This window comes from Pelecanus crispus, chromosome 5, assembly GCF_030463565.1.
Source record: "Pelecanus crispus isolate bPelCri1 chromosome 5, bPelCri1.pri, whole genome shotgun sequence".
NCBI classification, from domain to species: Eukaryota; Metazoa; Chordata; class Aves; order Pelecaniformes; family Pelecanidae; genus Pelecanus; species Pelecanus crispus.
Window position 1 is genome coordinate 19,908,890 of NC_134647.1, and position 14,878 is coordinate 19,923,767.

At 40.1% G+C, this 14,878-nt stretch overlaps 1 protein-coding gene across 1 annotated transcript in view; it reads left to right on the forward strand.

Moving 5' to 3' along the window:
• Positions 1 to 3,286: 3,286 nt before the first annotated feature.
• The window catches only part of PSMD14 (proteasome 26S subunit, non-ATPase 14), a 48,583-nt gene continuing 36,991 nt past the window's right edge, over positions 3,287 to 14,878 (forward strand). The window contains exons 1-3 of the mRNA XM_075710416.1: positions 3,287 to 3,821; positions 11,355 to 11,406; positions 13,356 to 13,413. Coding sequence (XP_075566531.1) covers positions 3,287 to 3,821; positions 11,355 to 11,406; positions 13,356 to 13,413 — 645 coding nt within the window. The remainder of the gene's footprint in view (positions 3,822 to 11,354; positions 11,407 to 13,355; positions 13,414 to 14,878) is intronic.

Genomic DNA, 14,878 nt, shown 5'->3' on the forward strand with positions numbered 1-14,878 from the left:
AAGCCAGGAGTTAGGAAAAAAGGGTGTGATCTCTTAGCAAGTCTGATGCCTGTTGATCGCTTTACTACAAGCAAGGATAGGTTAGTATGGGGAAAACCGGAAGAATGTAAGGGTCCAGTCAAAAGAAGTTTTTGTCACTTACGCCAGCCATCCAAGTAATAAAAAAGGGAACAAATCTTGAACGTTTTCATTCAGCAGTGCATTAGAGCAAAACAATAAATAAAAATCTTCTATGGATTAGCGCTGGTTAGACCAAAACAATGAGGGATTCAGTAGCATGCAAGAGAGTGCCCTTCAGATTAAATGACAATTTGGAAGTGTTTAACAACATATGGTCTCTTTTCTTTGACATATACGATTAAGAATATATCTTTTTTATATCAAAATATAAAATACCATCTGTCATAAGTACCAACTATGATACTGCCTCTATATATCCAATTAATTCACTATACTTTCTAATGTAAATATTTCTCCTATTTTCTCCTTTTTTCTTCTTCTGTATCTATATTTATTTATAAAATTTCAATAAATGTATATATTAAAAAAGTCAATACTATGACTAGAAATGTAATTAGGAATAACAATGAAAGTCTGTTTCACTTTGCATTTCAAAGGAGAAGGGCCAAATCATCACATGGTTTGAAACGACACAGCTCATTTAAGTCAGTGGGTATAGGTAAATTACAGTTGCTTTTCCTTATCATACACTTCAACCTAGAGGAATGCTCACTTTTCATAAATGTTTTTGTTTCTTTCTTTTTCAGAAGTGCAGAGTTCCTTAAAGACACATGACTGCAGAGTGAGAATCAAAACATAATATTACTCATTAAGGTATCAGAATTCCAGTGAACATGGAGGAATAAAAGGGTTGCTCTTGAAAACACGGTACAAATCAAGAAAATATATAATGCATTTCAGTTAACTGAATTAATACTTTACCTCATTAATGCAATCTCAAAAAAAAAAAAAGAACCTTTGACCACATAATTATTTTAATGACTTTTAAGAACATTAAAAGATGCAAAAGTCTCAAAATACAGTCTCAAGACTGTAGGATCTAAGTTTTGCCAGGTTAAAACAGGAAAGAACAGCCTGTTTGAAGCAGGGTGCAAGTTTACTTTTGTATGAGACAAACATTCATAGACAAACTTACACACACAGACACACATACATCTTTACTCTTTTTTCTGAATAATTTGGCTGCGGGTGCAGCAATAAACTGCACTAATACATTTTGCATTAGTGACATGAAAAAGAAATGACTGACCGACAATATAAACTAGATTTTAAGGCTTTAGTTTTTTAAGTATCTTTTGGAAATTTTAACTTTTGTGATTCCCTCAGCCTAGTAAAGATCTGAAAATGGATGGAAGAGACAATTATAGGAATATTGTTTTTCGACAAGATTGCCCCTCTTAAAAAGCAGAATAGCAGGTATCATAGTAATTCACTTTCTCTTTCTTTTGCTTCATTTTACACATCATAGTATAAAAACCTAAGGCTTCTGAGTCTGCTAAGTGTCACAGAAGGAGTGACTATATCTGTCAGGTTATTTCAGTATAATGTATACATAGTACCTTTTCACCTGCTTCCATGTAGTTGTCTGTAAGCAGAAAATGCTGACCATCTTCTGATATTACATTCTCAATCCTTAAAGGAGCTTTCAAAACCAAACCATAACGCTCTTCCTGGTCATTCATGGCTGAAACTTTATACATAGTCCTAATAAATTGCGTTTATAGGTTCTTAAGTTGTCCAACACTTTCTAAAATATTTGTAGTATTTCAGTAACTCAATATAAATGAACTTCTAAAAAATTGTATTGTTTTTGCCATAAGTTCCTGAGGCACTGAGTTGCGCAACATGTTCACATATTGTCTGAAACAGTTTTTCCTCAGCCATGTATTTTCCTCGTTTAATTTACAAAAGTTTTTGCTCCTGTGTTAACCTAAGAATAACAGAAATGCCAGTTCGCGTCTCCGCATCATTCATCAGCATGCATGGTTTTATCTGATTATGTCCTGTCTTCCTTCGTATGGCAAAAATTCTCACTCTTTTCCATTTCTGCTTATGCTGCTTTTATACATATGACCATTCTTGCTACTCCTCTCTAAATCCTCTTATTTTCTGTAATACTGTTTTTGAGAGTACACGTGGTACTGTTCCTATTACAGTAATCATTCTTTCATCAATTTGATGACACACTCGTTGGTTCTTCTGCCATCCTATTGCCTAGTTATTTGGGCGCAGGTGCCATCCAGCTGCAATCTGATTCTGAGCTACAGACAAGGGTAACCTGTGGCACAACCCAGAGCAGTTTAAGCACTTCAGCTCAGCATGTGCCACTTTCCACGCAGTAACACGTAGACTACGTCCCTCTTCTGTAGGCCTCTGCTCCCAAAAGCTCCAAGTAACTGTCTCAGCTGTGGTTTTGGTAGTGCACACTCCAGCAAGCGCAATGGACAACTCGGGTGCGACCATAGCATCCCGCTGCGGGCTTCTCAGGCTCCCTCTCGCTACTGCCGGCAGGCTCTCAGCGGCCTCCGGCCCGGGCCGGCCGCAACTCGCCCGCTAGCCTCGCCGTCGCCGGGGCTGGCCTGCACGGGAGTGCCGGGGGCCGCCGCGGCTAGCTGCGGCCTACACGCCCCCATGACACCTGGGCGAGGCCTCCCTTCTTGTTCCGCCTCTAGCGGAAGGCTGGCGGCCGGGGCTGGGGGTGGTTCAATGGCTGGGGCAGGGGGGCGGTTTAACGGCCGGGGCAGGGGGGCGGTTTAACGGCCGCAGCTGCTCCCGGGCGCGAGCGCCAAGCGCGGGCGCGGCGGCGGCACGCGCTGTTACCAGGCGGGCCCCGTTGCCATGGCTCCCAGCCCCCCCCTCCCCCGCCTTCCTGGGCTGCGGGACCGGAAGCCCCCGCCGCGTGCCCTTTGAACCGGGAAGTCCTTGCGGAGGCCTGGGCGGACTCGGTTTGAATGAAATCCGGCTGATTCACGGTGGCCCGGGCCGAGGCGGCGCGGCCGGGGAGGGGGCGGCGCGGAGGTGAGGGCCCGGCGGGACGGGCGCTCTCGTCGCAGGGATCCGCGGGGGCCCGGCGCGGCCCGTGGGGACCTCGCTGCGGCGTGGGGCGGCCTCTGCGTGGCGGCGGCGGCGGGAGTGGGGCCCGCGAGGAGTGGGCCCGAGCGCCGGGCAGGGAGGCGGGTGGTGGGGACGGGAGCGGCGCCGTCCCCTCCCCGGGAGCGGGGACGGGGCAGGTCTGGTAGCCCCGGGGGAGGCCGGTGTTCTCCCCATGAGGCGCCGGCCCGGGCGGGGAGCACGCTGGGCCCCGTGGGGCCGGCGGTGCCTGCCCGCGTTTGCGCTGGCTGCGGCCGCAAAAAGTTCGGGCGCTTTCGGGCAGCGGCGGTGCCGGGGCGGCGTGGCCGCAAACGGGCGGAGTGAGGCGGCAGGAGGCGGTCGGGCCCTGCGGAGCGGCGCAGGTTGGGGCCCGCCGCTGGAGCAGGCGGCCCGGGCCTCGGCGCCTCACGGGCCCGGGGCGGCCCTGCCTCCGTACCGGCCGAGAGCGGCCGTCGTGTTCCCCTTCGGCGGCGCCGGGGTTGCTGGCCGGTGCCTCGGGGCGCCGAGCGTGGCGGGCCGTGCCTCCGAGTGCGGCCTGATCCTGCGGGCAGCAGCCGCCGGTTTCCCGGCAGAGGGGCTTCGCCGGCCGAAACGCTGCTGCCTCCGGAGCGGGGCACTGCCGGGGGAGGGGGAAGCGGCGGCGGAGCGCTGGCTGGGGAACGTGAAGGAGAAATCTTTAATACGTGTCAGGAAAGATGAAGTAGAATTAAGTAGAAAAGGAGCGATAATCAAAACTGATAGCGCTGTTTCTAGTGTGCAGCTGGCTTAAGTATCGTTTCCCAATAGAAATTTATGTGACGTAGCGGGATACTTGTAAACAGTTGACAAATCTGAATGGGTGCTGACATCATCTCTTCAAGCTGTACTTGTTTCCGGTATGCTGTAGAAAACCAGCATAACAACAAGGATGGAGATTGACTTTTTTTAAGAAGTTTCATGCAAGTGTATTTATAACTGTATATAGCTGAAAAGGTACTAGGCAAGCTGAAAAGTCTGACAGGTTTGTATTAATCTTTAAGTTTTCACCCCCTGTGAGTCCAGGGTGTACTGTATGCCTCGGATATAGGGAGTGCATTTGGAACAAGATTCTCTTGAGAAGAGCACTGTTTGTGAGCTTCTCTTATGGAAACAAGGAAGAGATCTGTATTTCTGAAGAAATCTAGCAATTGGCTCACAAACGAATTGCTTCTGAATCAGTGTCACTTTGAGCAACTAGGTTTCGCCCATAGCTCAATGGGAAATTTGTGTTCCATCAGCTGGTATAACATGCCACATCAGGGATATTCATTTGATATCTATGGTTAAGAAAATGAGAAGTTAGAGCATACTTCAAAATTAACATTAAGTAATACCGAAATATAAATTATTTTGTAAACTTTCTTGGAAGTAATTTGGTCTTGACAGGTGCTATGGAGTGCATACTAATAGTAGCTACAATTATCTCGTAACATCTAGGATGATGGGAAAGGACAGGTAGTTAGGATACCTTGAATAATAGAAAACCAGTGTGAAGAGTACTTGCTGGATCTGGTGGTGGGGGATGGTTCCACAACAGTTGTGTCTACCCTCCCCCCCTTCTGCAGATTTCAGAGAAGCTCATTACTTCTAATATATAGCATAAAATTAAAATTAATTTTGTGGGTTTCTGTGGTGGCGTGATTTGTTAATCAATCTTCCCTGACCTATAAGCTTGACGTGGATGTACTGAAGTAGCTTTAGAGTAGTCTGCCTGGGTCTGGGTTACTTCAGTAACAACAGCTCGGCACTGAATGTAGTAGAACTAGGTTTGCTGTGCTTCTGGAAATCAGAAAGCAGAGTCTGAGAAGCTAACCTGCATACCTTCTAGTCCAGCTCAGGTCTCTTGAAGTCCTGAAACATCGGGTTTACAAAGCTTGAGCGTATTATGGAAGCAAAATAGTCATGTAGCTCTGGACTTGCACTACTGAGACTGCATTCATTCATAGCATGGTTAATCTTTAGCTTTAGTGAGCAAATTACTGAGAATTGATGGTAAGAGGTTTTTTTGTCCCCTCTTTTTGTACAAAATATATAGGAAGATGGACTTCCTCCCCCCCCCCCCCCCCCCCCCCCATGTGAAGTCTCTGTTCTGGTTTCTTTCTTTCAGTGTTTGGTGACTTTACCTGCAGTAAGGTTTTTGTTCTTTTCTCGTTGAAATGATGTTTCTCTGCAAGATGCAATTCCTTAACTTATTTACCTTTGCAGCTATTTATCATCCCTAATGAAGCTGAAATTGTTAGAGTTGCAGCAAAAACCTTAAACCACTTTGTAGTTGCTGTTAATAAAATTGTTAATCCATCTGCTATGTGGAACTTCTCAACAGGAGATCTGGAAGTGCTTATACAAAGCTTATTACGTAGTCTCAGGTGGAGAAACTCAGTTACCAAAGATGAAGTGATTTGCATGAAGTCACTCAGTGTACAAATTGCAAAATGTGGAGTAAATTGCTGTCACATGAGTCTAGCCTGATACTTTCTCCACTAATAGGGCAGTTTAGTAGCCAGTGTTTTCTCTTCCATATATGTTGAAGCTACTTTTTCTTTTTTTGGACTAACTCAAAAGTTATCAGCCCAGGAGAACCCTCTTTCCTTGAGGGATTGAATCATGGAGTGTTAATGCTAGATAAAAATAGTGCACTGTAGTGTGGAACTCGTGTGTCTCATGCAAAGAGATACAGTAATTTAAGACTGTATTTCAAGTGGATTTCAAAATACTTGTTGAAACATGCCAAGTATAAGCACAGTAGCTATTGGTTTATACCTATATGTATATATACATTTGTGCATAATCCATTTATATAATTTCATCCCTATGTTACCTAAGGAAAAACATTTTCATTATTAAAAGTCAGTGTTTAAGTCAACATTTCAGTGATTTGAAAGTAGTAACCAACAACTGAATGGTGAACCAGAGCTCTCCAAACAGACAACTCTTGCCAATTACTACAGTTACCTAACAGTAGTATTATGAACAAATATTAGACATGGTTTTTTTTAAAAGATCTGTTTTCAGATGAGTTTTGAGGTGCTCTGTGTGTACTTCCACTGCATTATTAATAACCATGGACTTCTCCCTTTTGAGGCCAGGACAGTTAAAAGAAAATTGCAATAATGGAGGTTTGGGTTTTTTAAATACTATCCTATGACCAAGGTTTTTTAGCTGAGGTCTTTCAATCATGGACATACACAAGCAGAGAAGCTACTTAAGTTTTTGGTTTTTTTTTTTTTTTTAAGCCATCAGTGACCACATTGATCTCAGTGATGAGTGTGTGTCATCCAAATCCTGCAGTGCACCAAAATACAAATTTATTATGATCATAACTGGCCTTCTGCAATTTTCTGATATGGAGCTATTTGATACCTGTACTCACTTCCTTACAGAGACTGTTAACTCTTCCTTGCAGATGGAAGGAAATATCAAAATACCTTTTGCTGACTTTGGAAAGAAAGGAGGCGAGATTTACTGTGAACTCTTAGTTTACTTTTCCTGTGGTTTTTATATGTATGTGTGTATATATAGGGGAAAAAAACCCCAGGTAAGTGTGTAATCAAAACTAGCCTTTTGCACTTTGCAGCAGAGAGCAGAAAAATTCTCAACTATAGGTTGCCATGTTGTATGCCTCCCCCAGGGAACCGACCAAGCTCACAGAGATCTGTTTCTCTAATATCCTTGTAGGAAATGGGGAAGGGAATGCAAGACCCCTGGGTGGCCGGCTGGCTAAAAGTGAATTGCGTTGTAACTCTGAAGCCTGCTTGTGAACTGATTGCAGTTCTGTTGCAGCCTGTGCTAGTGTAACTGCTGGCTGTTGTGCTCCTGTCTCATCTGATCTCTCCCTGGATCATTTCCTTGTGCAAAGCTGGCAGAAATGTAGCAACTTCTCTTTTGACTTATTAGTGGAATTCCACCCCGGCTTCTCAGCACTGAGAAACTCTGACCATTGTTGTTTCTCATCTAACTTTCCAGGAAGATTAACACATCTTCCTTTGCTCTTGTACTTCTTTGAGATAAGGTTCAGAACAGTCTCTGTTAAGTTACCTCAGTTACTTAAAAAAAAAAAAAAAACCACCACACCAAAAACCAACAGTCATTCCCCCCCCGCCCCCGCCCCCAACCCAAGCAAAAAAAAACAACAGCAGCAAACAAAACCAAAACAAAAAATCCCACCAAAATCCAGGGACATTCTTTGGGCAGCTGTAGCTTAAAGAATGATTTGACATAAATGTCTCCTGGAGGGTTAGAAACAATCAGCTCTTCCAAGACCTTTTTTTCTTTTAGGCAAGACAACTGCTTCTGGGATGCAGTGTGAATCCTCTCAGGGAAGTGAACAGGGTTAAAACCAACATTTTCTTTTTTTGTTAGCCTCTTGGTTTACTGCAAGGCTGCACAAATGGCTGTCCTGGCAGTACTGAGAAGGCAGCATCAAGTTGGTAAGCGGCAGCAGCAGCAGCTTTCCCACTGCTCCTTATATTAACATTGACACTGAAAAAAATGTCTATCAAATCATGGCCACAGATCTGTTTTAAAACACTGCACTACCAATGATTGAGTGCATGCAATTAGAGGGCAGTGTTCTCTGGGAGGAGGATGACATGACTTTTAACTCCTAAATGGAATGTGAAGCAGCCTTTCTCAACCTGAATTCAGGCAAACCTAAAGGCCTCCGTGACTTTCCCAGTCACACCAACTGCTCTTGCAGAAATGAACATGAAAACTGTCCGTACCTGCAAACTGCTCTTTACCTTTGTGCTTAGGTCATCTTAGCTATGGCAAAATCTTTTAAAATAGTAATAAAGGACCATAGCTTCAGTTTCTAGCAGCATATAAAATTATTGATTAGCTTTAAGTTGTTTAAACGAATTATTAAATACTTTACTCTTCCATGTAATTTTGAGAAACTCGGAAACTTATTTCAGTGTTACAGATACTTGGGCAAGACATGGTATATAGTGCTTCCAGGGATTATATGGTACAAGCAAAAACCAAACAAACAAAAAATGCAAAAAAACCCCAAACCCCGACATTTTTGGGTTATTCTTCAATGGTACTTTGTCCTTTTGTAGGTCATCAGTGTAACATTTCTTTTTCCATGTGCTACTGTTTCTAAATTTTACTGGTTTTCTGCCCTTCCCCTCCTTTCTATTTCTATAGGAAAGAGACCTGCTGGCATCATCTTTATAGTCAAAAAGTGGGAGCTGCTGCTGAGCGTGGTTTGCGATCACCTTTTGCTGAGCACCAGGTTAGCATTTACAAATAAAGCAAAAGTGCTTTCTAAAGTTATCTTAATTAAGGTCTAAAAATTTTGCTCAAGCTATTTTAAGGTTTACAAAAGCATTATTTCATAAACGGAATTTATGGCTGAAATAATATTTGGGCACAGTGGATTAACAAAAATCAAAGTTGGTTTTAATTTGGATTGCTAACCTAAATTCTTCAGAAGTTTATACAGAGTAAACAAATATGTTTAGGTCTAAATATACTGTAACCTACTAAAACACCTTCAGTAGCAAATAAGAAAGTAAAGTGTTAGTTGTCAAAACTCTAACAAGAGTCAAGCCACAGAGATAGTGAAATAATTTGCAGTGCATCTAGAACTGGTTTGTGGAGATTTTCTCTCTGTGCTACTGTCTTGAGAATCTGAATATCTTCAGTTCAGTGGCTAGTCTGTGATAATTAGGTGGGTAATGTTGCATTCCTCCAGTTCTGTAAGACCATGAGATTTTGTTGTTCCAAAACCTGGAAAGTTATGCTGATAAATAATCAATTTGTGTAACTAATTAGTCTAAGCCAACTTTAATACAGCAAAATATGCTTCTATAAATAATGTACTATTCTGTTGGGTTAGAAACTGGAATAAATTATGTAAATAAAATATCAATGAACTAGAAATAACTTGCTTTTCACTTGCTAAAGTGAAATATAAAGAGGTATAAGGTTTGTTATTTGATATTATTTCTTAAATGTACATAGGTAATACACCTCATCAGCTTATGGAGGTTGCTGTAGTTGTAGGAAAGACCAGTTTTATGGTTACCAGTTGTAGAGACTAAGAGTTTCTTACAATAAATATACAACCACGATTGATTAAAATGATAATTTTAGTAGTTTACTTCTCAGCTACTCTTCAGCCCTCGTTAGTGTCATGAAAGATGAATCATTGTGGGTTTCAATGGAGGAGTATCTACCACAGAGGGGTAAAATGAAATGTAGTTGGTGTTAGTTTGTACTCGTGACTGTTTTATTGAAGCCTTTTACCATGTGCTTACATAATAGCTTTAAACAGCAACTTAACCTTTCCATGGAAATCCTACAACTTGATTTGGAATTTATTGTAGTTCAGGATAGAAAAGTATATACACTTTGTGTGCAGCTTTTGCCTGTAATAAAAAAGCTTGGTTTCAATGACTGTCTGATAAGAAAAGCATAACCATTGACTCTTTAATAAACTCCTTTTTAATTTATATAGTGCCAAGGTAGCTTTGAGAAAGTACTTATTGTTAGTTGAGGCTGCGGTTGTTGGCTTTGCACATTCTACAAAATCAAGGGAATGAATCAAATGAAGCTAATAGCTTGCTAGTGCATTAAACTAGGAAAGTGAAATTAGCAAATAGAGCAAGTGTTATTGATCCATGTGTCTTAGATATCTTTCTTTGAAATGGGTGAAATTCCATACATGATTGAAGTAGGAGTTAGATAATCTTGTCTAGGGGTAGGTTCAAATGCTGCCTCTGTGTGTGTTAACAAGAAGCTTAAAATATTTGTTTTAAACTTAAACTGAAGTAAAGCCTGTTAGTATCTAGCCAGTAAAAATATTGTAAATTTCAGAAGGAATAATGAGGTGACATTCACCTTCAACATGAAGAGTTATTTTTAATACACAAAGCAAATTCATTTTTCATGATTAGTTCAAAGTTATTTTGCATAATTAATTTTAAAAGAAGGTTTTTGATTTAGTATTGTTAATGCAGCCTGTTGCACGTAAGAGAATTATATACATAATTTCAATGTAACATCCATCTGGAGGATGAACGTATTTTGGAAATATCATTACTTGCTGTTCTCAATTGCTCTTATATCACCTGAACAGGCTTTTTTGTGTTGCATTAAAACTTGTGCAATTAAGATCATAGTTTGTGATGCTTTACTTTGTATCTTCTATTTCACGAATAAAATAAGCCAGTAAAATTTACTAATTTCTGTAAGCCTTGGAAATGGCTTGATTTGCTGAAAGCAGCTGTTTAAAAAGTAATATTCAGTAGTTTTTGTTTTGTTTTATCATTGAGTTTTATTGTATAAAGCTAAGAAGTTGAAAAAGACAAGTAAACAAGATAAAGGTCTGTTGCAGCTGGGACAGAACCCTTACTTAGATATCCACAATTAAATAGTAGATTGCTTTTTAACAATAGAAAGTAAATAAGCTGCAGAGAAATAAACATCAGTGTAATTTTTTTAGCTGGGCACCTTAACAATTCTTATTCCTGGACATCACTCCTTTGAAAGTTGCAACAGAAAAGTTGTTTGCTTGGTTTTTTTTAAGTAATGAGTTAGTTGCATTGATTGGAATAATTTTGCTTTAGAGCAATGGCACATGTAACACTGGAAATGTATTAAATGACTGTACTGTCACTAGTGTTCTAACTATATACACATTAAATGTTTACTTTACAGTATTTCTTTTAGTATAATGAGTTCATTAAAAAAAAGCTTTTGATGCTAATTCAGAGATCCATAATCTGCTCAGTGTCTTTCACATGTAGTTTTGATGATAACTGACAAGCTGTAAGTTAATTAGCACAGAACTTACTAATGAGGATGCTAAAATCCTTACTTTCACATTTTTATTGATGCTTTCTGAACAAATTGGAGTAAACTTGATTGTATATCTAATAAGTTTCAGGCACTTCCTGGATGTAGGTGCTGTTCTTAAGCAACAAAACCCCCCCAATTAATTGAATGATGGGAAAGTTTTGAAAAGTTTGACAACAGTGCTTGTCTTCAGAGATGGGGATAACCCAAAACCAAAGCAATAAAACAAGGTCTGTTAATTAGCATGGAAGACAGCTTCTTGAATTAATATGTGGTGTTAATTAACAGGAAGTCTGATGTTGTGTTGTAATTACCACCAATATTTTTGACATACTGAGTGACTGAAGGTGAATTATATAGATAGCAATTTAGTAAACACTTCAGAGCTTCGGAACATTTTTCCTTTGTTTCTGTTTTTCTAGAAATATGGATAGACTTCTGCGACTTGGAGGAGGTATGCCTGGGCTGGGACAGGTTAGTATATAGCTTGTCAATATCCTCTCTTTAATATTAACCAATTCTGGAATATTCCTTTTATTATATTTAAAAACAGCATAAAAAAAACCCCCGAGTTCATAGTAATAATCTCTTGACTCTAGAGATACTATATAAGCATATGCAAATCATTGTTACAGCCTGACTGGGGTGTTTTTGTCAGTATGAACTCTTGCGTTGGCACTGAGTTTAAAGAATGTTTATAAACCTTTCATTTGGTGTCTGAACATTTTAAAGTTTGGATTGAAAAACATTGGAAACAGAATAAAATTTTTAAAAAATCAATTTCCAATAATACGGATTTTCAAAACATGAAGATTGTTCTAAATGGCTGAGCATACCCACTTGCTGCTTCATAAATGATGTATTTCAGTCCTTGGATCATGTTGTGATGGGCATTATAAGATACTGAAGTATATGTAAATTTCAGGAGGTAATTTGAGTTGAATTTATCACTTGCAGGTAGTTGTAGCCACCTATATGTGTGTTTTATTGTGTCTTCTCTTGTTTGCTGTTGTCTTTGCTTCTGTAACTCTACTCACAGCAAAAAGGCCTCCCTGGCAGCTGTCCTGTTCCAGTGGGAGACCTACACACATTGTATAGCTTCTCCTACCAGAGCAAGTCCTAATGCTTTTTTAACTTGGCCAACCAGTGTTGCCAGCGGTCTTCAGAAATAAAACCAAGCTGATCTTATCACATTGTGTTGAGTACTGTGGATACAGGAGAAAAAAATTAGGAACTTCTTTGTCTAAGTCTTATAGGAAGAATTTTTTCCATAAGGAAAGGGCTCCAGTGTAATTTCCTTCATAGTTTTGGCTGGCCACAGTAGTTGGCCTTTCTCTGCTTTCCGCATCTGCCTCTGGGGCTCTGTTCTAAATCGAGAATCCAGACTCTTGTTCTCCTGGAGGAATCAGTTCTGTTTGTCTTAGGCTTCATGGGGTGTGAGTTTGCTTCTGGGATGATTGAAATTGCTAAATCCACAGCTTCTTTTGGTTGTGTGTAGTGTATTTGTGTCCAATATAACTAGGAAAGGAGTGGTTTAATACTGAAGCATTTGGTGAAATATTCTAAGCTGATTTACAGCCTCTAGGTGTTTTGCCAAATAAGCTGTAACTTTTGGTGCATAATTTTTTTTTCCTTTTTATAGCTAAAATTCTATTCACGCTCTCTAGTGAATCTTCAAGCAGCCCTCAGTTATTTTTAGTTTCACTTTCTTAAACAGTTATTTCTCTTGTTCCTCTGAGCTGCCAGCCTGCTTCATGACTCTTCATTTTTTTAACATCTGCGCAGTCTAATCACTCAAGCTTTCACTTCTTAGTCCTCTCTGAACTTGACGCATATCAAAGCTGTTTTTCAGATTTACAGTTAACTCTCTCTGCTGCTTTCTGAATTTCTCAGCTTTAACTTAAAGCTTGCTAGAAAATTGTGGCAGACAATAGAACATAACATTCAGAAAGAAGCTTGCTGAACTCCTCTGGCAGCTTTGGCCTGCAAAGCTGCTCTGTGTTTGTTTAAATATGGAATTGTCTCTTAAATGAATTGATGAGTATGTGTTGGAGTAAAAAAAAAAAGCTGAAAACTTAATTGCTCTTTATGCAAGTTGCTGCTTGGACTGGATATCTTGACTACTTTTGTAGTCTTTTGGTTTATTGAATCAGCAGCAAGGCTTTTCAAAAAGAATAATTTTATGTCCTTAAAATATGGTGTTTCAATGGACCTTCAAAGATCACTTCTGTTCTGAATATTGATTGATAGTTGAGACTGAGAGAGAATCCAGAGTGAATCAGATGGCTTTGAGGTAGAAGAGAGAAGTCAGGTATTTCTTGGACATACTTTGTGCTGCTAGAAAGTAAACAAAGTTATTACCATTCATTTGTGTTTTAAACAATTGTACAAAGTTTTTTGTTTTTCTTCTTGCTGTGTCACAGTTGTTCTGTCTTTGGAGGTTTTGCTTTTAAGGTTGAACATAGTAAAAACATCTGTTCAGTGAGTCATTACTGCTAACATAAGAATCATCTGTGCGTATAGTCTCGTAGAAAGAGAAGCATTTTTAATTTTAAAATAAGTCATTTTATAGCACAATTTGGGGATTTTTTTTTTTCTTTTAGCCAGGGGTTTGCTTAGCAAGAGGACTGCATCACATAAGGTCTGCTAACAGTCCGTTTGATTTGCTTTGTAACTAATGTTCAAGTAACAGCAAATGCTTGGTCAGCAAAGTTCCTATTTGATCTCTGCCAAGGAACTCTTTCTCATTGACTTGCCTTACCTTCTTCAACAGCAGTTACTCAGTTCTTTCCCCTTGGTAAAACCACCTCTTCTGATTATTATTTTGTTTGGGTTTGGTTTGGTTTTCTTCATTTCCAAGCTCAAGTATGTTGTCCCAAGTGCTCTTTGGATTCATGTTTTTACAACTTTCTTTTCAAGTCTTTTGGTGTCTTGTATTCCACCTGAAAACTGCTTTCAGTGAATTCATCCTTCTTCTCTTTTCTTACTACCTGCTACTTCAGCATGTTATTGAGTGGCTGATTGGCCTTCAATGTTGAGCTGTCCAGAGGTGGGGGGTGCTAAATTCCATAGACCCTAAGCCTGTCTTCATATTGCAAATAAACAAATCTTTAAGGAAGTGATCTTAAAGTGATAGTTCAACAATAATCTTTCCCTCCAGTGACTTGTGGCTTAGAAATTTTGAGCCATTTCGTCTCTTTTAGTCTTAGATGAGCAAAGGACTGTCTTCATGGGGCAGCAGGTGGACAAGTGAGGAGGGAAGAGAATCTGATAGCTTTTGGCATCACATAAGCTATCTACAGTATTTTCTGGCAGTGAACTTGGTAATTAACTTTGTGTTCTTTGTATGGGAAGGTACCTGTGTTCAGTTTTGAACCTGATACCATAAATAAGACCTTATTTGCAACACTGCTTTGTGCAGACATTGTTTGTGTCTTACATGCCTGGTATTGTATGCATTTGAATTTCTGCTCTCATGGTATATGCATAAGAAGAATGAGTGAAGCTTTTTAAAGATGTGGGAAACGGTTGAACTCTTAAAGTGTTGTGATGTCCCAAACAAAATGCTCCTGTTCTGTAGTTCATGGGAGTTCAGATTTTGGCAATGCCTTTGTTTTCTGTCTCTTGTATGGTCTCTTCTCTTCCTACTCCTGTCCCTTATCTTTTTGGGTGTTTTTAGTTATTATCTTCCATTTTCTGGTTCATTCTTTTCCATCTCTCCCTGTTCATCCCCCTGGAATACTGCCTATCACAGAATTTCACTAGCGATTTAATACTTCACTTTGCATTGTACATTTGCTGCAGACAAATTAACAGGCTTTGTGGGGTATGTAAAAGCATTCTGCTTATGTAGCAGGCAGGAATTTGGAGCAACACTCCTCTTCATTTTGTACGCTGAACTATTGTTTGCTAGTGAAATCAGTTCCACATATGCCTCTATGAGGCA